The sequence below is a fragment of the Peromyscus maniculatus genome, chromosome 16, assembly GCF_049852395.1.
Source record: "Peromyscus maniculatus bairdii isolate BWxNUB_F1_BW_parent chromosome 16, HU_Pman_BW_mat_3.1, whole genome shotgun sequence".
NCBI classification, from domain to species: Eukaryota; Metazoa; Chordata; class Mammalia; order Rodentia; family Cricetidae; genus Peromyscus; species Peromyscus maniculatus.
Window position 1 is genome coordinate 39,300,448 of NC_134867.1, and position 25,284 is coordinate 39,325,731.

General features: G+C 42.1%; 1 protein-coding gene, 1 long non-coding RNA gene and 1 pseudogene across 4 annotated transcripts in view; 1 reads left to right on the forward strand and 2 right to left on the reverse strand.

Moving 5' to 3' along the window:
- Positions 1-20,058, forward strand: LOC143268888 (uncharacterized). Of its 2 annotated transcripts, none has more exons than XR_013045062.1 (4): positions 1-95; positions 540-603; positions 17,717-17,844; positions 19,515-20,058. It is a non-coding gene; the product is annotated as an uncharacterized LOC143268888 (long non-coding RNA). The 2 variants fall into 2 exon arrangements; XR_013045063.1 differs by having other exon boundaries at positions 9-95; positions 17,721-17,844.
- Positions 13,739-14,649, reverse strand: LOC121823171 (small ubiquitin-related modifier 2-A pseudogene; annotated as a pseudogene).
- The window catches only part of Mtfr2 (mitochondrial fission regulator 2), a 21,406-nt gene continuing 14,975 nt past the window's right edge, over positions 18,854-25,284 (reverse strand). For both annotated transcript variants that reach the window (XM_006980109.4, XM_042262223.2), the window contains exons 6-8: positions 22,781-23,120; positions 21,666-21,837; positions 18,854-19,551 (exon numbers count right to left, since the gene is read on the reverse strand). In XM_006980109.4, the coding sequence (XP_006980171.2) occupies positions 19,546-19,551; positions 21,666-21,837; positions 22,781-23,120 (518 nt within the window). In that variant the 3' untranslated portion in view covers positions 18,854-19,545. The remainder of the gene's footprint in view (positions 19,552-21,665; positions 21,838-22,780; positions 23,121-25,284) is intronic.

The following is a 25,284-nucleotide window of genomic DNA, read 5'->3' on the forward strand; positions in this document are numbered from 1 at the left end:
GGCAGATGTGGCATACACCCACACAGCACAGGGCAAAGCAGCTCTGGGAGGGAACATAGAACCCTCATACCACAGTAACCTTTAAGGAAGGCATGGTGAGAAATGGGTGTGGGTGAAGACTATTTACCTGTGAATCTTTCTGTCACATCTTGCTGTGGAATATTCCTTTACAGTGTGTAAATATATGTCACTGTGATTGGTTTAATAAGGAAGCTGACTGGCCAATAGCTGAACAGAATAAGGTGAGGCAGGAGAGCCAGACTAGGAGAATGCTGGGAGGAAAAAGGGGTAGAGTCTGGAGTTGCCAGCCAGATGCAGAGGGAGCAGGGGATGAATGTTCCGTGTTCAAGGTGCCGCCACGTGGCAGAGTGTAAATAACGGATTGGGGTAACTTAAAATGTAAGAACTAGTTAGTAATAAGCCTGGGTTATTGGTCGAGCATTTATAAATAATACAAGCCTCAGAGCGTTTATCTGAGAGTGGCTGTAGGACAGGAAAACTCTGCCTACAGTGTTTGCCTTTTATTTCCACATGTGCAGGAATCCAGCATACTGCATCATGATCCGATAGGATAAAGCAACTGCTCTGGTCCTTCTGTATTTGGTAAGATTTAATTTGTAGGCTAGACAGAAGTCTGTTTTAAAGGTTCCACGGGATGCTGAGAAGAATGTGTATCTGCTTCTGTTGTATGGGATATTCTGTAGATATCTGTCAAATCCATTTAACTGAGGATGTGGCTTAACTCTGAGGTATCAGTTTTTAGTCTGGATTACCTATCCAGGCATGAAAATAGGGTACTGGGCCATGATCTGTCTGGTCTTTTGTATGTGTGAATATTTGTTTGGTAACATTAAGAGTCCCAACATTTGATGCATATGTATTTATAATGGTATCTTCTTGGTGAGAGTTTTTTAGTTGTTCCTTTGTTAGTATGTGATGACCATCTTTATTCACTCTAATTCATTTTGGTTTGAGGTCTACTGTATCAGATATCAGATTTATAGCAATGTAGCCTGGTTTTCCTTGCGGTCATATAACACATTGCCTGACTCTCCATAAGTAGGTGTCTGTACCAGTAAACTGTGTCTCTTGGAGACAACAAATAGCTAGATCTAGTTTTTCAATCCGGTCTCCTTTTCTTTATTGGTGAGTTGAGGCCTATGTAGGCTTTTTTTTTTTTTTTTTTTTTTTTTTTTTTTTTTTTTTTGTCTACTTGACAGAAGCTAGAGTCATCTGAGAGGAAACTTCATTTGAGAAAATGCCTCCATAAGATCGGCCTGTAGACATGCCTTTGGTAGCATTTACTTGATGAATGACTCATGTGAAAAGACCCAACACACTGTGGGTGGTGCTATCCCTAGTCAGGTGATCCTGGTGTGTAGAAGGAGACCGCGCAATCAATAAGAAAAACCCAGTAAACAGTATTCCTCTATGGTGTCCACATCTGCTCCTGCCTCCAGGTTCCTGTCTTCAGTTCCTGCCTTAACTTTTTCCAGTGATGGACTTAGATGTGAAAGTATAAGATGAAATAAACCCATTGCCTCCCAAGTTGCTTTTGGTCCTGGTGTTTTAACAGCAGTAATAGAAACCCTAACCTTACATTTGAGGTTGCTAGTAAGAGACGGTTGCTGGTCACTGTAGATTTGTTCTTCTAGAGGGTTAGATTATTGTTTATTTACTTTCTCCCCATTGATATTTGGGGTTGCTGGTTCACTGTGCAGGATGCAATGGATCCCTCCTGGCTCCCCTTTGCTCAGTCATTCATCTTATCATATTTATTCTTTCCTTGTTCTCATGACTGTCTTTCTTCTTCATCTGCATATGATGTTCATTTACTTCATGAATTACTGCTTGGTGGTCATAAACTGCCTTAGTTTGTGTTCGTCTTTTATTACTCTTATTTCTCCATCAGATTTTGTTTTGTTTTGTTGATAAAGTGTTTCTCTGTGCAACAGAGCCTTGGCTGTCCTGGAACTTACTTTTTAGACTAGGCTGGCCTCAAACTCACAGAGATCTGCCTTCCTCTGCCTCCCAGATGCAGGAATTAAAGGTGTGCACCACCATTGCTTGGCTTCTCTATCAATTTTAAGGTAGCTCTTCATGGGCTCTTTTTTCCTGTTGGTGGGCCACTGTTCATTTTCAGAGTTGAAACACATCATTCCGTGCTTTCTTAGCTTTTAGAATTGCTGACAAGAGACCTAATGTTATTCTGTTTGCCTTTGTAGATGAGGTGGTATTTTTCCCTTCTTGGTTTTAGCATTGTTTATTGGTAGGCCCGTGAGAAGGCTCAGCAGTTAAAGGTTGCTAAAGACTGGCAACCTGAATTTAATCCTAGTTAATAAATGTGGAGGGAAAGAACATATTCCAGAGTGTCTTCTCCTCCACATAGCATCTGTGTGTACATACACACAATAAACAATAATAATTTCTGTTTATATTTATTTTTCTATTTTTTTATTGAAAATAGATTTTTTTTTGACAAGTGGTGGTGGCATATGCCTTTAATCCCAGCACTCAGGAAACAGAGGCAGGTGGATCTCTTGAGATCAAGGCCAGCCTGGTCTACAGAGCAAGTTCCAGGACAGCCAGAGCTACACAGAGAAACCCTGTCTCAAAGGAAAAAAAAAATATTGTTTTCTATACAATATTTGAGTTTCTTCTCCCCCTACTCCTCCCAGTTCCTCCCCCACCTCTCTTCCCATCTGGATCCACACCATTTATGTCTCTCACTAGAAAGCAAATAGGTAGGCTGGAGAGATGGCTCAGTGGTGAAGAGCACTGGCTCTTCTTCCAAAGGACCTGGGTTCAATTCCCAGCACCCACATAGCAACTCACAACTGTCTGTAACTCCAGTTCCCAGGGAACTGACACCCATGGCAAAACACCAATGCACGCAAATAATTTTTTAAAAGGGAGTAAACAGGCATCTAAGGAATAATAATTTTTAAAAAGATAAATCAAAGCCAAACAAATCGGAATATGCCAAAGAAAAAGCACAAGAAGGACATACATATAGACTGAGACACACATGTTCCCACACACAAAATAGTAAAAAATTGGGTATCCTACCAAAAGCAAGCTACAGATTCAATGCAATCCCCATCAAAATTCCAACACAATTAATCACAGAACTTGAAAAGACAATTTTCAGCTGCATATGGGAATAAAAACAAAACAACAGAATAGCAAAACAATCTGGAATCATAAAAGAATTGCTGCAGGTATGACCATCACTGAACTCAAATCATACTACAGAACTGTTATAAAAACAGCATGCATGGTATTGGCACAAAACCAGACATCTATTAGTCCTTGTCTTGTACTTCAGCTCTATTGCATTTCTCAGGACCTGCTGTAGTAGGGGTCCTGGCTGTTACTGTGCTTTTACACTGGTGTTTAGGCATCTGAGTGGGAGATGATTCTAATTCTAGGTGCTGATATCGGGTGTTGTATTTGTTGGGTGGGTGTTCCATTCTGTAGTTTCTGTCACCCTCTCTGGTTCTTAGGAGAGTGTGGTAGCTGTGGGTTATCTGGTAAGGAAAACTTCTGAGATCCTGCCAGGTGTGGCCACTGAGGATCCCAATTAGAATGTTTCTTGGTATTGAAATCTGACACTTAAGAGATGGAGATGAATTAGAAGCAGAGGAGTCGGGTAGGGGGTCCACAGGAGGGAGTGGGATAAAGGGGTCCACAGGAGGGAGAGAAGGTGCCACAAGGATCTGCTTAGTCCCCCAGGAGTGGGGCCACGGCTGCAGCAGGTGGCCTGCCAGAGCTGGAGATGACACTGGGGACTGGATTTGGAGGAGAGGAGGGAGAGTGAGGTCTGAAGATCACTTACCTGCTTCCTTGGTCAGCATGGAAGTTTCCAGAGTTACCAGGGAGTACCTGTGGAGGCTGGTGGCTGAAACCATAATTTCTTAATTTTAAATAGTTTCTTGAGCAGGTAAGAAAGTTAACCAGGTAAAGACACTTGCTACCAAATCTAATGACCTGAGTTCAATCACCCACAGAGTAGAGAGAACTAATTCCTCTAAGTTGTTTTCTGACCTCTACATATATGTAGCATGGGTATACCCAGATACATGCACACAAATTAATATAAAAATATACTGTTCCTTTGACATTTTGATTATGCTGTGGAGAGGTTCTTCTCTAGTCATGTGTATTTGGGGTCCTAAATCCCTCCTGCATTTGAGTGTTTATTTCTTCCTCTTGGTTGGGGAAATGTCTGCTCTCATTTCCTTGAATACATTCTCAATGCGTTTAGTGCTGATCTCTGTTCCTTCCATCCCACAGATTTGTGGGGTTGGTCTCTTCATCATATCCCAGAGTCTTTGTTCTTTTTCATTGATATTTTTTCCTTACTAGTGTCTGAGAGTAGAAAGTTGTCAACGTTGTCCTCTACCCTGAAGTGTCTTCTGCTTGGTTGAGTCTATTGGTGAAGCTTTCCATGTTTTTTCTTTTATTCATTTTTTTTTCATTTTCAGTAGTTTCTCTTTTTTTTGAAATCTCTTTTTAATTTTCTTCTATTTTTGCTGTTTCTTATGTGTTGCTGCCTTTCCACTCTGTCATAGATTGTATCCTCTTTCAGGTCTTTGTTGTGGAATATTACTTTAACTCTATAAAGATGTGTTACACTTGTTCATGTTGCGGAATATTACTTTAACTATGTAAAGGTGTGTTGCTTTTGTTTATGATGCATTTGTTTAATTATGTGTTGCTGTTTCACCTTGCCTGCCTAAGACACCTGATTGGCCTAATAAAAAGCTGAATGGCCAATAGCTAGGCAGTACAGAAATAGGTGGGGCTGGCAGGCAGAGAGAATAAGTAATCAGAGGAATCTAGGCTCGGGAGAGAGGAGAAAAAGAGAAGAGAATGAGGGAGAAAGAAGGGGAGACACCCAGGGCCAGGCAGCCAGGCAGCCGACACAGATGAAGCAGTGAAATCAGGACATACAGAATGAAAGAAAAGTAAAAGCCCTGAGGCAAAATGTAGATGAAGAGAAACAAGTTAAAATAAGTTATAAGAGCTAGTGGGACAAGCATAAGGCCAAGCATTCATAACTAAAAATAAGTCTCCATGTCATGACTTGGAAGCTGTTGAAGACCCAGAGAAAGCCCGCTACGGGTTATTGATGATTTTCACCAGAGAACTTTTGAAATCTCCATAAGGCATTTTGCCCATTTTAGCATCTTTGAGTTCAGCAGTGGAGTGATGCTCTTTTGGAGGAGTCGTGTGGTGTTGCTTTTTCATGTTTCATGCACACACATGTTGCTGCTTCCTGGTTTAGCTATCTCTTCTGGTGTAGGGGAGCAGATCTTTTTATTGAACATCTTACTCTTGAAAGCTCAGGCCACAGTACCACTCAGCAAGTGAAAATCAATCTACTATAACAGCAACACCACCAAATCATACAAGATAAACAATACATTTAAAAATCAATTAAAAGAACTGGAGAGATGATTCAGCAGTTAAACAGCATATACTGCTCTTGCACAAGACCCAAGTTTGGGTCCCATCTCAGGCAGTTCACAACCACCTGTCACTCCAGCTCCTGAGGATCCAACACCTTCTTCTGGTCTCTGTGATTACCTGCACTCATGTTCATATACTGACACAGAGACACAGAAGCATACATATAATAAAAATAAAGTTAATCTTTTTAAAAAATCATATGAAACCCTCTAATACATCACAAATGATCATAAAACTGAAAACAGGAAAACTACTGTAGGAGTGAGGAAACAGTAAATAAATAAGATAAAGGAAGAAGACAGGAAAGGGGAGCAATAACAGAGAAGCTGTTCATTTATTAAATGTGGAGGGGGGTGCACATGCACACCCCCACACACCCACACATACACACACACAAAAAAAAAACTAAAAGCGACGGGCGGTGGTGGCACACACCTTTAATCCCAGCACTCGGGAGGCAGAGGCAGGCGGATCTCTGTGAGTTCGAGGCCAGCCTGGTCTACAAAGTGAGTTCCAGGAAAAGCGCAAAGCTACACAGAGAAACACTGTCTTGAAAAACAAAAACAAAAACAAAAAACCTAAAAGCATATTGTCTTAGGGTTTCTATTGTTGTCAAGAGATGCCTTGACCACAGCAACTTTTTTTTTTTAAAGATTTTATTTATTTATTATGTATACAGAAGAGGGCACCAGATCTCATTACAGATGGTTGTGAGCCACCATGTGGTTGCTGGGAATTGAACTCAGGACCTCTGGAAGAGCAGTCAGTGCTCTTAACCTCTGAGCCATCACTCCAGCCCCCACAGCAACTCTTATAAAGAAAACATTTAATTGGGTGGCTTACAGTTCAGAGGTTTAGTCCATTATCATCATGGTGAGACATGACAGCATGCAGGCAGACATGGTGCTGGAGAGGTAGCTGAGAGTTCTACGTCTTGCCCAGGCAACAGGAAGTGAACTGAGACATTGGGGATGGCTTTAGCATATGAGACCTCAAGGTTCACCCTATAGTGACACACTTCCTCCGAAAAAGCCACACCTCCTAATAGTGCCACTCCTCATGAGCTTATGGGGGACAATTACATTCAAACTACCACACATGTATAAACAAAGTTGAATGAATGAAGGGGAATAACAAATAAAAATGTTTGGCGGTTTGTCTGTCTGTTTTCAAGGGAAAAAAATAAGGAGCTGGAGAGATGGCTTGGCAATTAAGAACACTTGTTTTTGTAGAGGAACCGGGTTCAATTCCCAGATGGCAGCTCACGGCCATCCATAACTCCAGTTCTAGGGGATCTGTTACCCTCTTCCGACCTCCTTAGGCGCCAGGCACAATTGTGGTACACAGACATACATCTAAACAAAACATCCATATACATAAAATAAATTTTTAAAAACTTTTAATTTTTTTTTTTTTACATACATGCCTGGCATGGTGGCACATACCTTTAATCCCACACCTTTAGTCTCAGCACTTGGGAGGCAGAAGCAGATAGGTCTCTGTGAGTTTGATGCTAGCCTCGTATACAAAGTGAGTTCCAGGACAGCCAGAGACTATACAGAGACCTTGTCTCAAAAAACAACCAGAAACATTCGTTAAATGTTTAGTGTTTTAAAAGTGCGGGTGGACCACAAGGGAGTCAAGGGAAGATGAAGTGTTGAGGCAGTTCTTTCTGGTTCCCTGAGAACTGGAGGGAGAGGGTTGGAGGAGCTCTGTGCTCTTCTCTTCCCTATGGTTAATGCTGATGCTAAGTCTATATTGGCAAAGGGTCTGTGTTCACCACAGTTGACTTCACCATGTCAGTGTTTTCTTTGCAAATCAGGGGTCTCTCCTGCCACACTTAGATTTGCAGTTTGTGGGCTGGGCAGGTCCTCTCACCCTCCCAAGACCCCAGATCATACACCCTAGCAGAACTAATGTTTTGAGCTGAGGGGTGTCTCCCAAGTGTGTTGAGAGTATGGGAAGGAACCACAACAAAGAGATGCTAGCAGCTTTGGATTTTGACGGCACCCTAAGTATTTATCACCTGCTGGAGGGATGCAGCTGTGGCTTCTAACTACACCCCTGGAACTTGGAGTTCTCAGCCTCTCCAGCAGTTAGTGACAGGCAGCTGGCTTCAGAGGTTATCCCACCTTCTGTCTCTGGCTTGGAACTGTCAAAGCCCAGAATAATTCTCAGGAAATAAGATCCTCTCCAGGCCATGGTGGGCAGAGCTCTCTCCCTAGGCACTTCCCAGCCTGAGACAGGGCTCTGCCACCTTCACCCTATCAGGATCTAGTCCTCCTGTTCTCCACAACTGTGTATCTGGGCTTTCCCTCCACGAGTGGATGAAGCGGGCCAAACTGAAGCTTATACAGCAGGCATTTTACAATGAACCATCTCCCCACACCTTTAAACGGTTTTCATAAATAAACCAATAAAAATAAAACATTCATCCGTGACCAACCACAAACAAAACATTCCTGCAAATTTGGGAGCTGGATAAACACATGAGGAAAGATCTTAAGTGAGCACAAGCATTAAAATCCAGGGGGGGGGGGAAGATATGTTGTAAGTAAGCAAAATGCTTAGACCATAAAAAGCATGAAAAGGAACATAGGGAATTGGTGTTCAAGACAATTACACTCACAACAGTGTGAATGAAACTGTGTTCTCTTGGCAGCTAAGATGAGTATTTCTCCCCAAATGGGGATGGTGCCTACTGCTCTTGGAATGATAGTCTACTGAGCCCTGTGGGGCAGAAGTTGATCACTTAGAACTTCTCCCAGCCACCGCGGACAGCAACCAAAACTGCTTTGTTCTCCAGTGAGGCTTCAGAGCAGTGGTTCTCAACCTGTGGGTCATGACCCCCTCGGATATTTCATATTGGAATTTACATTAGGATTCATGGCAATAGCAACATTACAGTTACGAAGTCGCAACAAAATAATTTTACGGCTGGGGGTTACCACAATATGAAGAACTATGTATTTTTAAAATTTTTTTTTAATTTAACTTTATTTTATGTACAATAGTGTTTTGCCATGGGTGTTGGGTCCCCTGAAACTGGAGTTACAGACAGTTGTAAGCTGCCATGTGGGTGCTGGGGATTGAATCCGGGTCATCAGTACTCTTAACCACTGAGCCATTTCTCCAGCCCCAAGGAACTACATTAAAGGGTCGCGGCATTAAGAAGGTTAAGAACATTGCTTTAGGCAGGGCGGTGGTGGCCCACGTCTTTAATCCCAACACTCGGGAGACAGAGCCAGGTGGATCTCTGTGAGTTCAAGACCAGCCTGGTCTACAGAGCAAGATCCAGGAAAGGTGCAAAGCTACACAGAGAAACCCTGTCTCGAAAACAAACAAACAAAAAAGAACCACTGCTTTTGAGTAATTGGATTCCTTTCACTCAGGCTACGGGCCCTGGGCTATCACATACTGCATAACAGGAAAGAAGTATAGAAATAAATTCTGGTAAGTCAGTAAGTCACATAGCTAGAAGTTCTACAATGCTTTTCTTTTTTTTAACTTGGATAATGTCATTTTATTAACAATGTACTTTTTAAAACTCAATGGTGCCAGGTGTACACACACACACACACACACACACACACACACACACACACACACACACACACACATGTCCTTGTAATCCTAGTGCTTGGTAGACAGGGACAGGAGAATTACGAGTTCAAGGCCAGGTTGGGATAGTTATCCTCTGTGTAAAGAAAGGGAAGGAGAAGCTGAGTACAGTAGTGCAAGCCTTTAATCCCAGCATTTGGGAGGCAGAGGATCTCTGTGAGTTCAAGGCCAGCCTGGTCTACATAATGAATTTCAGAACAGCCCGAGAGATACATAGTGAGACCCTATCTCAAAAAAAAAAAAAAAAAAGAGGAAGGAAGGAAGGAAGGAAGGGAGGGAGGGAGGAAGGAAGGAAGGGAGGGAGATAAGACATAGGGCGTACAAGTGGGCATATTTCTCAGATCCTTGGCTTCCTGGGTTCTCTGCCATGGAACCCTAGTTCCTTACTCCTAGAACCAGGTAAAGGCAATAAGAGGGTATAGACTATGGAAGATAAGAGAGGAGATTAGGGAGCAGGATGGGAGCAAATACCTTAGAATGGAACTCTGTATTTTGTCAGTTTTTTCTCAAAAACCCTTACCCTAAAAAAATGCATCTCAACTGACCAAGGCTGATGAGATACAGGCGAACCAAAACACCTCCACAATGATGTACAGTGTACAGTCTACAATCCCAGCTGTAAAGCTGGTTCCTCAAATGGTACATAACATACACTAGCAAAGTGTCTGAAAAGGGAACACCTGAGGGAATATAGACTGGATCCAGTTACAACCCAACTGAGTCGACTTTACCCAAAGAATTCTGTCTAAACATTTGATAATAACAAGCCAAGTGAGAGGTGCGGTCAAGGCGAGATTTTTTTTATTGTTTTTTAAAGACAGGATTTCTCTGTGTAGCCCCGGCTGTCCTAGAACTTGCTTTGTAGACCAGGCTGGCCTGGAACTCACAGAGATATGCAAGACAAGCTGTAAAGGTATTTTACTGTGTGTCTAGGACCTAACATGGTACCTGGAGCACAGCATCCATTTTAGAATCTAGATGTCAGAAACACAGCTGTAAATCAAGGTGGGACAGTCTCCTATATACACACAGCTGACTTCTACATGTGCATTTGAAATATGTGCATGGCAGTTGTGTGCACCAATGCATTCATAAATGAAAAATAGAGAAATGCTCATTCCTCCCTATTTTCCATCAAAAAGACGACACTGGACCAGGCAGGTACGCAGCTGTAATCCCAGCTACGCAGGAGAGATAGGCAGGAGGATTGCAAGTATGAGGTCAATCTCGACAAGATCTGGAAATTAAAAATCATGAGAGCATATATATGCAGGGAACATTATATGAACTAAGCAGCTTGTATTTATGTATTAATGGGAGAGAGAGAGAGAGAGAGAGAGAGAGAGAGAGAGAGAGCACAAGGGAGGCTCATGGGAGGAGCTGGAGGGAGGAAAGGGAGAGGAAAAATGATGTAATTATAATTTAAAAAAATAAAAAAATGACTATAAGTTTTAAAATGACTGGGGAGACAGAGCCGTGGTGCAGCTCTTGCCTAGATAACATGCACAAGGTCCCAGTGTTCACCTCCGGTACAGAAGAAAGAAACAGCAGTCGGTGTAATTCTGCCACTGTGGGTGTAATTCTGCCACTGTGGGTGTAATTCTGCCACTGTGGATGTTACTGTGAACGTAGACCTGTACTGTCTGATGGTTCTCCGTCCTTGAGCGGTCATTAAGAAGGGCAAGAGGAAATATTTCAGGACTCAAAATCAAAGGAAAACACAGCAGTATCTTCTTGGATTTGTCTACTTAATAAAATAGCATCAGCACACTGATTTATGTGGCTCCAGAAAAAGAATAAGGGCTGACAGGACATTTCAGTGAGTCACAGTGCTTATCATCAAAACAAAACCCAAGTTTGATTCCTGAGCCAACTCCCACAAGCTGTCCTCTCATTTCCACATGTGAGCCATGGCATGCACACCTATACACACACACACACACACATACACACACACACACACACACACACAAAGAGTAGTGAAGTGATGAAGTGACAAGGCTTTTTAAAATATTTACTTTGTATGTTCTGAGTATTTAATCATAAGGGATTTTGTTGTTTTGAGTTTGGGGTTTGGGGGTTGTTGGTTTTGTTTTTTTTAATATAATTGTACAACACGGTAGAACACTTATAATCCTAACAGTGGGAGGCTGAAGCTGACATCTTGAAGCCTCTTTTTCTTTAGTTGTTTTTACACACACACACACATGCCCAAATACATAAAACCTGCTCAGTCCATGTTACATATATGTGTCTATACACATACACACACACACACACACACACACACAGAGAGAGAGAGAGAGAGAGAGAGAGAGAGAGAGAGAGAGAGAGAGAGAGAGAAGAGAGAGAGAGCTCAGTCATACAATTTTTACAAAGTCATCACTTCACACCGAAGGAAACTGAAGAAAAAGAGCTGAAAGCCTCGGTAATCTGACATAGGACCTGAGGGTCAGTGTAGGGTCTGGCTCTCAAGCCTCATGGTCATCCATGCTCCTCCCACCTAGCCTCTCCCTGTGACTTCTACACAGAGGGAAAGAAACATCCATTATAAAAAAGTACATGAACTCATTTTACTGTTTGCCATCTGAACTGGAAATCAAAAGGAAAAATACAAATGATTTTTTTTCAGTATTTTATTTTTGATATAGGGTCTTGCTATGCGCTGCAGGCTAGCCTCCAACTTTTAATTCTCCTGCTTTGGTCTCGCAAGCACTAGGAGTACAGGTATGCACTATCCTGTTATGCCAAAATAAAGCGTGCACTAAAAAACTGTTATTTTAATGTGCAATGCAGCATCTACTAGGTAGAATGCCCACACACTGGTAAAATCCCATAAAACATTTCATTCACTCCCCACTGATTAAGAGATTCCTGGAAGCAGACGCAGTCCATCAATGGCAGAGAAATCAGCATCTATGGTATTGTACCGTCCAGCTGCTTTAGTGACTATAATACCCAATTTGAATAGAAAATAACAGATGGGTATAAAAGTCACGTGCATCTTAAAGAATAACGGGGGGTGGGGCTGTAAGATGGCTTGGTGGGTAAAAGCACTTGCCACCAAGCCTGACGATCTGAGTTCAATTCCTGGGACCCACAGAGTGGAGGCAGAGAACCAACTCTTCCCAGGTACACCAGGGAAAGTTTGTATGTCTGTGCATGTACACACAGAGACACACAAAGTATGTCATTTTTTTAAAAAAAAAAATATTATGAAAACAAACCTACAGTTTTCAGATGTAACACTACAGTAGCTTTTTTAAAAACTACTTTTGATATAACTAGTCAAGAATATCTTCATCTTAAAATTTTACCCTACCAGCTAACCTTGGATCCAAACATCTATTTAAGCAATGTAAGTTGAATAATATATTGAATGATTTTGAAGATGCTATGAGTGACTTACTAAGATGTTACACGAATGTCCTAATTTAATATGAATATTGGGGGCTGGGAATGTAACTCAGTGGTAGAGTTCATGCTTAGCAAGGCCCAGAGTTTGACCCCTAACACAAAAAAGACTATTGTCACTAGGTAACAGTACTAATATCATCATTCTTGTGGGACTCCTAACAGTGGAGTAGGGTGCCTCTGGTTCTTTTGTTGCTTTTGGAACCCTTTTCCTCCTACTGGGCTACCTCGTCTAGCCTTGATATCAGGGTTCGTGCCTAGTCTTATTGTGGTGTCATGTTTGGGTGATATCCCTGGAAGGCCTCCTCTTTTCTGAAGGGAAAAAGAGAAGTGGATCTGGGAAAGAGGAGAGGTGGGAGGGGGAGCGGGGCTAGAAGTGAAGGGAGGGGAAAATGTGGGATGTAATATATGAGAGGAATAAATAAAAATATTCTTAGGATTAATAAAATATAGTGATCAAAATATTTTGGGATTAGTCTTTAGAAACCTCATCAGAGGCAGGGAGTGGAGACTGGCAAGTTAGCTCAGTAGTGATTTGTCTAGCAATCATAAGGCCTGGATTTGTTCCCCAGAACAAAAAGGGAACTATAAATGCCTCAGAGTCAGAGTACAACACTTACTTAAAATAAATAATCACCGAGTCACTTGAAAAATCACACCTCATGATAACCAAACTTATTACCAGCTCCATCATCCACTCATTCCTCAGGCTTGTTTCTTGCTTGGCTACTTTCAAAAATCAAATTCCTCCTCAGAGGACAAATAATTACTCTTTTGAAGTTGTTTTCCAGAATCCGAGGCAGTTCTTGGGTAGACACTTCCATGTTCCATGAGCAGAAAAAAAAAACTGGGCTTAGCAGGACTCTGGCCACTGAATCCACAGCGTGGTCAGGGGTATTAACCTTGCCCCCATGTCCGCCCCCCCCCCAGGCCAGCCTGCGGTGCTGATCAGGACCAAAGGGCCACCCTATGGCTTAGGAATGAATGGTTCCTAGCACAGTGACACAGCCCAGGAGGTCCAGCCTTCTGCGCGCCTTAGGCAATCTGGTATAACTCCTAGCCATGAAACCTTGCTGCACAGATTTGGGCAATTAGTTTGCATTTTATCTTTTATTTCCTTAGGTAAAGTCTGTTAGAAATCATAAAGGTAGTATTTTTTTTTAAGTTTATTTAAGCAACAAGATGCTTGACTTGCAGAGAAAGCTAAGATTCATTTTGTACCCCTACTTGAAGGCAGCTCGCCCTACATGCAACAGCCATGTGTAACAGTGCTAGAAAACTACCCTAAGCTTTACAATGACAACATTAAAATTCGTGAACAAGGTAAGCAAGGATTTTGTTTTGTTTAAGGTTTTTGTTGTTGTTGTTAAAACAATGAGAACAAAAAAAAAAAAAAAAAACTTCCTGGGTATGAAGAGCTGAGTGACCCTGCCACCAACCGAGAAGGGGTTATTTTCACAGAATCAGTACTCTGCTCCATACTGCTTCCATCTGATGTCAACCAAACCGGAATATTCAAAACAGAACACTGGCCGTTCAGCCTTTGCTCTGATTTTTAAAGTGCAAAAGGCTTGTGCACGTACGCCAGCTTTATGTGCAATAGAGCACAATTAGGGAAGGTCAGTGAGGGGACAGAGGAACTGTACTGTGGTAGTGGGGACGTGATTAGAACCAAATTGGGCCTTCCTAATGGAGAGTGTGTTTCTGATCTATTACAAAATCCAGGCATAGAAGTTTTTTCAGTAGACACCTGTCTGCTGGTAGAATACATCCGGATCTTCACCCTCCTCTTCCAAGTGTACACAGACGTGTCTGCCGTCCACCTGGAATCCGATCTGCCTCACAGACAAACCCTGTGCTTCCCAACAGGCTTTCGTTAGCTCACTAAGTGGCGCCTGACTCTTAACCTTAAACTGCACACCAGGACCATCTGTCCTGACATCTTCAGATTACTGAGACCATTGTTCTCAGTCTCCAGTCTTTCCCGGGGTTTCTCACTGGCCATGGCCATCCTGGAGTCTCTCTGGAGGCTGCTTCACAAAAGAGGAACCACGTCCACACCCAAGGACCACACACCACCAGGGGCAGCAGCAGAAGGTGGCTGCATTGTGGATCAGGCAGAGGGTTGGGCTGGTTGTGCACAAGTGCTGTGGGATGGTCTGTATGTCAAATTGCTCTGATTGGTCAATAAATAAAACAGTGATTGGCCAGTGGCCAGGCAGGAAGTAGGTGGGACAAGGAGAGAAGAGAATTCTGGGAAGCAGAAGGCTGAGGCAGAGAGACAGCCAGCCGCCGCCATGACCAGCAGCATGTGAAGACGCCGGTAAGCCACCAGCCACGTGGCAAAGTATAGATTTATGGAAATGGATTAATTTAAGCTATAAGAACAGTTAGCAAGAAGCCTGCCACGGTCATACAGTTTGTAAGCAATATAAGTCTCTGTGTTTACTTGGTTGGGTCTGAGCGGCTGTGGGACAGGCGGGTGACAAAGATTTGTCCTGACTGTGGGCAAGGCAGGAAAACTCCAGCTACACACAAGGTTTTTGTTTTTTGTTTTTTCCCAATACTGAGTTGGCCCTAGAGCCTTGTATAATGCTGGGCAAGTGCTGAGCTCTATGCCCAGCCTTCTTTTCACTTTTCCGTGACAGTGTCTAAATTCCCAGCCTGACCTTGGCCTCACTCAGTGGCCCAAGCATACCTTGAACTGGTAATCTTCCTACCTCAGCCTTTCAAGCATCGAGAATTACAGTTCTGGGTCACTAGACTACGGTAGTTTGGGATTTGTTTTTGAGACAATCTCTTGTAGGCCAAGTTGACCTTAAACTACTGACCCTCCTGTGTGGTGGTATTGTGTTCCCCAAAATATTGTGCACCCTAATAAACTTATCTGGGGTCAGAGAACAGAACAGCCACTAGATACAGAGGCTAGAAAATGGTGGCACTCACGCCTTTAATCCTAGCATTCCAGAGGCAGCGATCTACCTGGATCTCTGTGTGTTCAAGAATACAGCCAAGCACAGTGACTCACGCCTTTAATCCCAGGGAGTGGTGGTAGAAAGCAGAAAGGTATTTAAGTTGTGAAGACCAGGAACTAGAAGCTTTTGGCCTGGTTAAGCTTTCAGGCTTCTAGCAGCACAGTTCAGCTGAGATTCACTTGGATGAGGATTCAGAAGCTTCCCGTCTGAGGAAACAAGATCAGCTGAGGAATTGGCGAGGTGAGGTAGCTGTGGCTGGTTCTGCCTCTCTGATCTTCCAGCCTGCACCTCAATAACTGGCTCAGATTTGTTTTCACTAATAGGAACTTTTAAGATTCCTGCTTCACTCCTGCCTCTGCCTCTCAAATGCACAACCACACCCAATTTAGGCCCAACCCTGATAGCTTTGCATTTACATCAAGACTGTTTTGACAAATGGATACCGTGTCAAAAGAGGTCTAACAGTGGCATATACAGATTATTAATCAGGCACCCTGGGTTCAATCCCAGCTCTTCCACTTGGTAGAAACCACCCTTCAGTAAGCTGCCTGAGTCCTATACACTCTGTTGTCTTTATCTATAGACTAGGGATAACTATCTCTCTTGAAAAGCTGTGCGAAACAAAGTAAACTATATACCTAGTGACTGTTGAGTGTAGGAGGAAGCAAGATAAATAAGACCCAGTTCCTATCCTCTCTTGCTCAGAACCTGGTGGGACTGGAGAGAGTCAGTCCAGGAAGCAATTATGCAACAGATCTAACAGCAGAGAGAAGCTCGTGGTTCCAGGTGAAAGAGCAGGCAATAACACATCCCCTGAAAGGCTTTAGAGAAAACGTCTTGAGGCAGGAAGAGGAATCCTATGTGGTGGAAACGACAAAAAAAGAGACACGGGGTTGTGCCCGTGTGTCCTTTTGTGGACCTGAAGTTGTACACCTCCCTTGAGCATGACTGAAGGACTGAAGTCATAGGGAATGGTGGAATGCCACAGGGCAGGGGAAGCTTGTCAGGGGCTCAGGCTTCAGAGCCAGACTGCCTGGGTCATGAGTCGTGGCTCAGCAGCTTCCAGTGGTATAATCTTGGGTCTAGTACTGACCTCCCCATTCCTCTGAAAACAGTGTGATGGTGCCTATGAGGAAGTTATGGAAAGGACTTAACAAGTGAAAGTTCATTACAGCACTCAGTATTATGACTAATACAAACTAAGTGTTCATTGGATGTGGCTGTTAAGGTTAGTCATCATCTAACCACAATCAGGATTATGGAGGCAGGAAGCGTGGTATGGCTTCTGGAGAAGGCTGGCAATGGCAGGCTAAGCACAGCCCTGTAGCTACCAGCTGTTTGAGGCAGAACTAAACTGAAGAGTCTTGGGGGAGGACAGCCAGGCCAATGCCACAGATAGATGCTGCGGGCTGCAGCCCACCCTGAGGGGAACCTTCAGCACACCTGACTCCATCACACACATAACTCCATGGCCTAGTGGGTGGCTCTTGTGGTAGGAAGGTTTCTCCGGTCCTGCCAGGCCTCTGCAGTCCCGGGGTCAGCTTATAAAATAATCACTCAGAAGCTTGTATTAATTATAACTGCTCAGCCATTAGCTCAGGCTTATTACTGACTAGCTCTTACATTTAAATTAACCCATAATTCTTATCTATGTTTAGTCACGTGGCTTGGTACCTTTTCTCAGTTCTGCCTTGTCATCTTGCTTCCTCTGTGTCTGGCTGGCAACTCCTGACTCAACCTTCCTCTTCCCAGAATTCTCCTTGTCTGCTTACTCCGCCTATACTTCCTGTCTGGCTACTGGCCAATCAGCGTTATATTTATCAACCAATCAGAGCAACACATATTCACAGCATACAGAAAGACATCCACAGCAGGCTCTAAAATTGCTAATGCCCCAGTCAGGATTAGCTCTTGACCCAGATGCTGGACTAACATCAGGGGACATGAAGGGAAGATGATTTTACACAATTACAATACATGTATGTAATATAGTGGATGTATAAACTCTAGTCACTCAGTCAAACTTCCATCACCTTACCAAGATAAAGCTGAGATAAAAGCAAAACTTATTGTCATGTTACTCACAGCAATCCTATGATTTTCCTAGCAGTAAACTAGTCCTATCAAGCTTAGGAACTTGGAAGAATCCCACAGTAATCTTGAATGTTAACAACTAAACACCACCATGCCTCGCTTAATTACTGACTCTTAACAAGTATCTATTTGTTAAGATAGCCAGATGCCTCAGTGGGTAAAAGCACTTGCCATTGAACCTGACAACTTGAGACTGAGCCTCCAGAGCCCTTACGAAGAATTCCTGAAAACTGTCCCCTGACCTACACACAGCCACATCAAACAGGTAAATAAACAATAAGTATAATTTAACTAAAGATATGCATCGATTTGCTGGGGGAAAGCTGAATTAGCTTAATGATATGAGTAATCTTAGGTTTGTCAAGGATATGGCTATTTATAATTTATGACTCCCCTTTATATAAGCTGCTTGTGTAATTACTACTTAATCTAACCTTGTTCTGTCTATGACTTCTAAACAGTTGTCATCTGGATGTGGTTAACAGCTGTTGTCAGCCTGGGCGTGCTCGGTGTTGTACTTCCCTCTAGTGGTAAATACAGAGCATTACAGCCTTAAGGTTTTTTGACTGTTGAAATCTGTTGCTACACTGTTTTCACACACTTTATCTATAAACTCTCTGAAACACTTTCAGTAATAACACAAAGTTTAAATAAATAGGTTAAAATTTTATAAGTATTTACAGTGTTTCCCATGATTAAAATGTGGGTTGGAAAATCCATCTGCCTGGATTCAAATCCTAACTCACTATTTAAAAAGCTATGAGATCCTGGGAGACAGACTAACTGGGCTAGTAACTCCCTCTGCCCAGTTTCTCATCCACTGAGTAAGGCTAACAAAACCCTACACCCATAGTGTTGATGTGGGGACTGAATGAGTCAATATATGGAAAGCACTAAGACTAGCCATAAGTGCCATTCAAAATGGAGACCTTTCTGTATGATGGTTTCTATTTCTAAGTTCTTTACAATCAATGTTAATAGATAAATGTGATGGGCAAGTTAGGCTCTTCTGAAATCAGAGAACCTGGCAAAGTGGGCGGGTGCTAAGTCCACTGACATGGACTCTACCTCCCTGCTCCCTGGTTATAGCCTAGGCTAAGGCATGTCGGGAGACATGCAAATTTGTGTCATCATATTAGCATACAGACGAGGAGAGAATGTCTACTGCAAGTTCTGTTTCATCTGTATCCCCCAAGAAGCTCTAACTATACAACTACCTCTCACAAAGAAATCAGACTTTATAAAATATAACTTGAATTATTATAAAACTCAACCAAGTTCAAAAGATCCATTTATTGTACAATCTATTTTAAAAAAAAAAAAAAAAAAAAAACAAATAGGGTGCAAATGTAATAGAAAACAATGAAAACATGCCAGGTACATGTATGTGCAAAGCCAATGCGGATAAAACTTACCAAGAGTCTACTTCTACTTGCCGTACTTGGCAGTCAGAATAATTGATCACCTCAGGAAGTTTTAGAAAGTTCAATCCTTTATAACTAAAACTGTAACTTAATGAAAAGAATCATCTTTTGCTCACTGAAAATCTCCAAGTTGCTGAAGGCCAAGTCAACCAGATCACTCCAACTTACAAAGCAGTTTAAAGAGGGAGCCATAACTGTGGGGGAGCGTCACTGAAGCATGTATTCCTTTTTCAGTAGCACCACATAAAGCAGGAATCTATATACACCCAACTCTCTTCAGCAGTCAGTTAGATCTCCCAAAACCAGGGACCAGCATGTTTAAACACCTTTCTCAGACTGGGCACAGACAGGTCCCAGGATATGGCTTAGTCACCCAAAGAGAGGTTGTCATTCTCTGAAAGGTAGTGAAGGATACCACAGAGCATTTCTGGATCTGTCTTTCCAAGTGTAGGCAGAGCTTTCCCTTCTGATACCGTGAATAATGGCTTTTATATATCTGTTCTTCCCTTAGATCGCTGACTTTCTGCTGCAGAAATGGGACATCAAAACTGAAACAAAGCAGATATTTAAACAGAAATTACTGAACTGTTAAAAAAAGAGAGAGAGAGAAAGAGAAAGAGAAAGCAGGCCAGGCCAGTACGAGATGACCCTTAGAGATTCACCTCACTCAACAGCAAATAGTGAGAGTAAGCTATGTCAGGAGCTGGGCTCAGAGCTGAGGACTCTTGACTTATAGTTCCAGTCCAAGACTGACAGCCACTGGGGGCATCTACCACAGCAGGAGCACAAAGAAAGGCAAAACCACTCATCTCTTGGGCCAGAAATCAGAAGACAGAGCCAGAAAACGGCCAGGGTCCCACAATTCCCTCTGCAAATATGTCCCCCATGACTTGACAACAGCACCCCCCAGTTGCACCATGCTGTGAACATAGACCTCTGGGAGATGCCCCCCACATTCAAACCAAAGCAAGTTTCAGTCAACAACAGTGTGAGTCCCTACATTCAGCCTGAAACTAAGTGCTATTCAAGTAAATAAAAAAGACATTTCTTCTCAATTGCTCATGGTTAGAAAGTACTAAGAAAAGACAGGCACATTACAACCCAGTGATACTTTCTCTGATCCACTACCACTGGGAAATAGTCTTCCTGTGCACACTGTACAGCTCTGTAAATAAGGAAAAACTAAAAACAAAGATGCTAAGTGCTCATTACAGATGCAGGAAGGATTTTTGTTATTTCTTGCTCATTTTCCAAATACCTCCATCTAAGTTGGGTTGACCCACATAAGCAGAAGTATGGCTACAGAGGCACTTTTCCCTTGCAAAGAACAAGTGCTATACAAATGGTACAATTAAAGATACTTCAGACTCTTGCATACTGAAGATGCAACTTGTAATTCCACAGAGAACTACTTTTTGCCTTCTTTGTTTTGTTTGAAGGAGGGCAGGTACTTTGCTGGTTTGTTTTGGGGTACTGGGCATCAAACCTACTGCCTCAAGCATGCTAGCCAGGCATGCTCTCACTTAACTAGATCCCTAGCCCTGAATTTCTTACATATATAAAATACAGTGTTAAGAGATAACATCTGCTTAAGCATCACACAGAGCACACACAGTGGCATCCTTAGTTAGGGACTGCACCTAACTAGCAATGTGCCTTCCTGGAAAGACATGCCCTTCTCACGCTGTTATGCTATTTGAGCAGTCACAGGCATTTCAGTTTTCCAGTCTTTCTCTGCTGCAGGGCACTCTTGGGTGCCATCTACTGAGTTTAGAAGTCATCCCTCCTCCAGTCCTCTTGGTTGCAAGGTTTATTCTGATGTCTGACCTCAACTAAACCAGTAGGAAATCATCCCGTAAAGTACGCCTCTTGATGCATCCAATAAACACTGCTTTAAAGATAACTGCTTCTGGCCTGGTGGCACAAGCCTTTAATATGTTAGCATTCAAGACACAGAGGCAGAACTCAACCTAGTGAGTTCTGGGCCAGTCAGAGCTCCATGGTGAGCCTATCTTAGGGGAAAAGGAGGGTGGGGGCATTATGATCCTGTTTGCTTTTCTTTAAAAGGAAAAAAAAAAAAAACCAAGGTTAACATCATTAACCTCAAGGTTTTAACATCAAGGTTAAAACCATTCAAATAAAAAATTCAAACTTGCCATATTTGACAGCATAATGGAGTATTCACATGCAGTATGGTTAGGCTGAATCTATTACACAGCTCTTCCCTAGTGCTCTTAAAATTTCAACCATCTCATTCAGACTACAGATGGCAACATCAACCTAGCACCTACCTAGGGCAAACCATTATAAGCACATGCATCTATTTTTTCAAATCATGTTTTATTTCATGGTAGCTAAAAACAAAATTGGCAAGAAAAAGAGATTAGCATTAAAAAAACAAAACAAAACAAAAAACAACTATGGGCCTAACGGATAGGCCCACCATAGCACTCAAAGCTCTACTCTAGCGCTTGAGAGGCTAAAGGAAGAGGATTTCCCCAGGTTCCAGGCCAGCCTGGGCTACCATGTGAGATCTCACCTCAAATAAATAGTAGAAAACAAACAATGTATAACTTATCCTCTACAAGAGAATCTGTATACAGACACTGTCACAAAGAACATACTTGAGAAACTAAGTCAATGCTTTATTACCACAACTCACCCTTGAACTTTCTGGACTAGAAAATGGAGAACACTCCCAAGATCTACTTTCTTTGTCAAAGGAATCATCTTGAAATGCAAACTTCTGCTTAAGTGCATTGGCTATTAAAGACACTGGATCCCATTGTGAACTCTGTCTTTTCCTCTTCTGAATGGGTCTACCACCTGGTGACCTATTTTTTAAAAAAAGACAATCAAATACATTAAAACTTTGATGCAATTTTACCTCTTTGTTCACAAATGTAACAGGAATATGAGCAAAATACATCATAATCTAATTAGTCTTTACGAGATTTCTGCCTTGAACTGAGGAATCTAAAGGATACTAAGAATTCAGTATCAGAAAACCAAGAAACCACATGGGTTGGGGCCTCTCACAACCTGTCATGACCCAAGGATCCTCATTTTTCACTGCTACAAACCTTAATTTTTAACCAAAATTCCCAGTGTAGAATTCACTAGGCAGACCAGGCTGCTGGCCTGGACTTGTGATCCTGCTTCTGCCGTCCAAGTACAGGGACTATAGGCGTGCACCATGATGTCCAGCACCACTGAATAGAATTTAAAGAAATCTTTTTAAGAGCCAGGTATTCAAGAGACAGACACAGGCAGATCTCTATGAGTTTAAGGCCAGCCTAGTATAAAAAGTGGGTTCCAGGACAGAGAAACCATGTCTCGAAAAAAAAAAAAGAAAAAAGAAATCTTTAAGAATGTTTGAAGGACTGAAGGACTAGATTCCATGAAAAGTCATTTGGCTAGTTGTCCATTAATTAGATCATTCAGTCAGTCTTCATTAAATTACAACTACTTAAGCATGCTACTTCTGGAATTTTCCATTGAAGGGTAACCAACTTCAGAGAAAGCAAAATGTTGGGTAGAAGGAACTACTGTATTCCTAATTCTTTACAACATGGAGTATGTATAATTAACATATTAAAAAACAGTGAAGTATGGTAAGACAATGTAAGAAATAGTCAAAAAAAAAAAGAACTAAAGGTGATTGTCTCCCGGAGGATGGTCACACATGCTAAGAAATAATATATACACACCAACTCTCAATTTCTCTGAAAACAACTGATAAAATTTCAGTTCTTTCCCCAAATTCTGGCGACATACCTTTCAACGGGACGAAGTCTGACCTTACTCATGTCCTTGAGAACGTCCAGCATGTGCGGAAGGTCACTAACTCTCTGGCTTTCTGAAGGATGGCTGCCATTCGTCTCGTCGACACCCGAGGGCGGCTTTTTCACGCCAGCTGCCGGATTATCTCTGGTAGTAGGTCCAGGTTGCACGGGAGGAAAACATGGCTGGAAAGAAAACTGAGGCAGAGGCGGTGGAGGAGGAGGAGAAGAAAGTACCGATCTAGCAGGGTGACCTGGCTCCGCACTCAGCCCAGCAGCCGCTGATGAAAACGGCGCTTGTTCCGTGCTGGATTCTTCACTGAGGTCACAGAGGCCTAAAACAAAGGAGTCTGTTGAAAGCCCAAAACCACGAGCAATTCACTTCAGCATAATATATAAAATCACTGCGAGACGAGTCACTAATGGCCTCTGGGATACAACTAAACTACTGACGAGAAAGCAAGCCAACCGCATCTGCTGAGTAAGTCCTAGGTAGGAGTGGCCATCTGAAGTGTGAGTTCGTTTCTAATCCAGTCAAGCCGTCTCAGGGCACACACACCCTGAAGGACGCAGAGTAAGGGGAAAAAAGTGATTCCTAGGAATCCATAGAAAACCTCAACTTCACTCTCCAGTTTTAAAAGCAAAACATTAACAGCTTCTAACAACTCAAATTGATGTATCCACTCTAAAATGACATTTGAGAAACAGGTATATGACTCTACAGATGATATCCTATGATGAATATTTAACTTTCTCATAAATCTACTCCTAATGAGCTGTGAGTAAACATCCTTGCTTAAAAAGAAAGAGTAGCCAGGCAGTGGTGGCGTACGCCTTTAATCCCAGCACTCGAGAGGCAGAGCCAGGTGGATCTCTGTGAGTTCGAGGCCAGCCTGGTCTACAAAGCAAGTTCCAGGAAAGGCGCAAAGGTACATAGAGAAACCCTGTCTCGAAAAACCAAAAAAAAAAAAAAAAAAGAGTATACTCATGTATAATTGTTTATATACCTATATAAAGTATTATATAATTTAACTATATATGTTATATTGAAATATATGCTGTATCTATTAGTACACTATATAAGTTATGTGTATATTATGTACACATAATTATATATGTAAATTTTTAGTAATCATACTTACATAGCCTCTTACAACCAAATCTGTTATGAAAAGAAATCAGAACCTATATAGACTATAGACCATAGTCTCATGGTTTTTAAAAAAGATTTTCTTTTTATTGTTAATTATGTATGAGGGGTATGTACACGTGAGCTCAGGTGACTATGGAGGACAGAAGAGGATGTCAGATTCCTCTCCAGCTGGGGTTATAAATGGTTATGAGTCACCCAAAATGGATACTGAGGACCAAACTCAGGTTCTCTGGAACACCAGAATGTGCTCTTAAGATACAGCTCCAAAAGCTTAAAAAAAGACATCTGGAAAATATAATTCACCTGAACTTGGTGACAGGATCATCAAAAACTAAAGACAAGCTCAAGAGATGGTTCAGCGCTTAAGAGCACTGGCTGCTGCTCTTACAGAGGACTCGGGTTCAGTTCCCAGGACCCACATGGCAGCTCCTCACTGTTTCTAACACCAGTTCCAGAGGACCTGATGTTTTGTTCTAGTCTCTGCAGGCACCAGGCGTGCAGGTGGTGCACATACATGCAGGAAAACACCTATATGCATAAAAGAAAATAATTTTTAAAAAAACTACCTAAAGACCAGGTGCTGGAGAAATGGCTTGACTATTAAAAGCATTTGTTTCTCCAGGACCAGAGTGCAGTTCCCAGCATCCACATGGTGGCTCCCAACCACCTAAAACTCCAGCTCCAGGGGATCCAATGCCCTCTTCTGACCTCTGTGGGTAGCAGGCATGCACATGGTGCACAGACATACATTACAGGCAAATATTCATGCACATTCAATAAATCTAAAAAAAGTTAAAAGCAAAAACAACTAGACTATAAATATTCATGGTCTCAAACCTATTCTGCCCTTTCAAGCCAATACATCTTTTCTCCCTCTTTAACTTCCATTTTTTCCTTTCTTTTTTAAAAACTATTTATGGGCTGGACAAATAGCTCAGTGGTTAAGAGCAGTGACTGCTCTTTCAGAGGACCCCGATTCAATTCCCAGAACCCACAGGGCACACTCAAGTTCCAGGGGATATGATATCCCCATACAGACATAGAGGCAAAAAAATAAAAAATAAAAAACAATGGACATAAAATAAAAATAAGTAAGTCATTAAAAATTTTTAGAAAAATAAAAATTATTAGTTTGGGGGAATTAGTATTAGTTTTTTATTTTGTCCTGTTGTGGTGTTTCTGAGAGGTTTTCAAGAAGCCCAGGCTAACACAAACTCTGGGTAGCTACAGATGATCTTCAACAGATTAATCCTCCTGCCTCTACCTTCCAAGTTCTAGAATTACAGGAGCACACAATCATGCCCTGCTTTATGTGGCACTGTAGATTTAACCCAAAGCCTCATGAA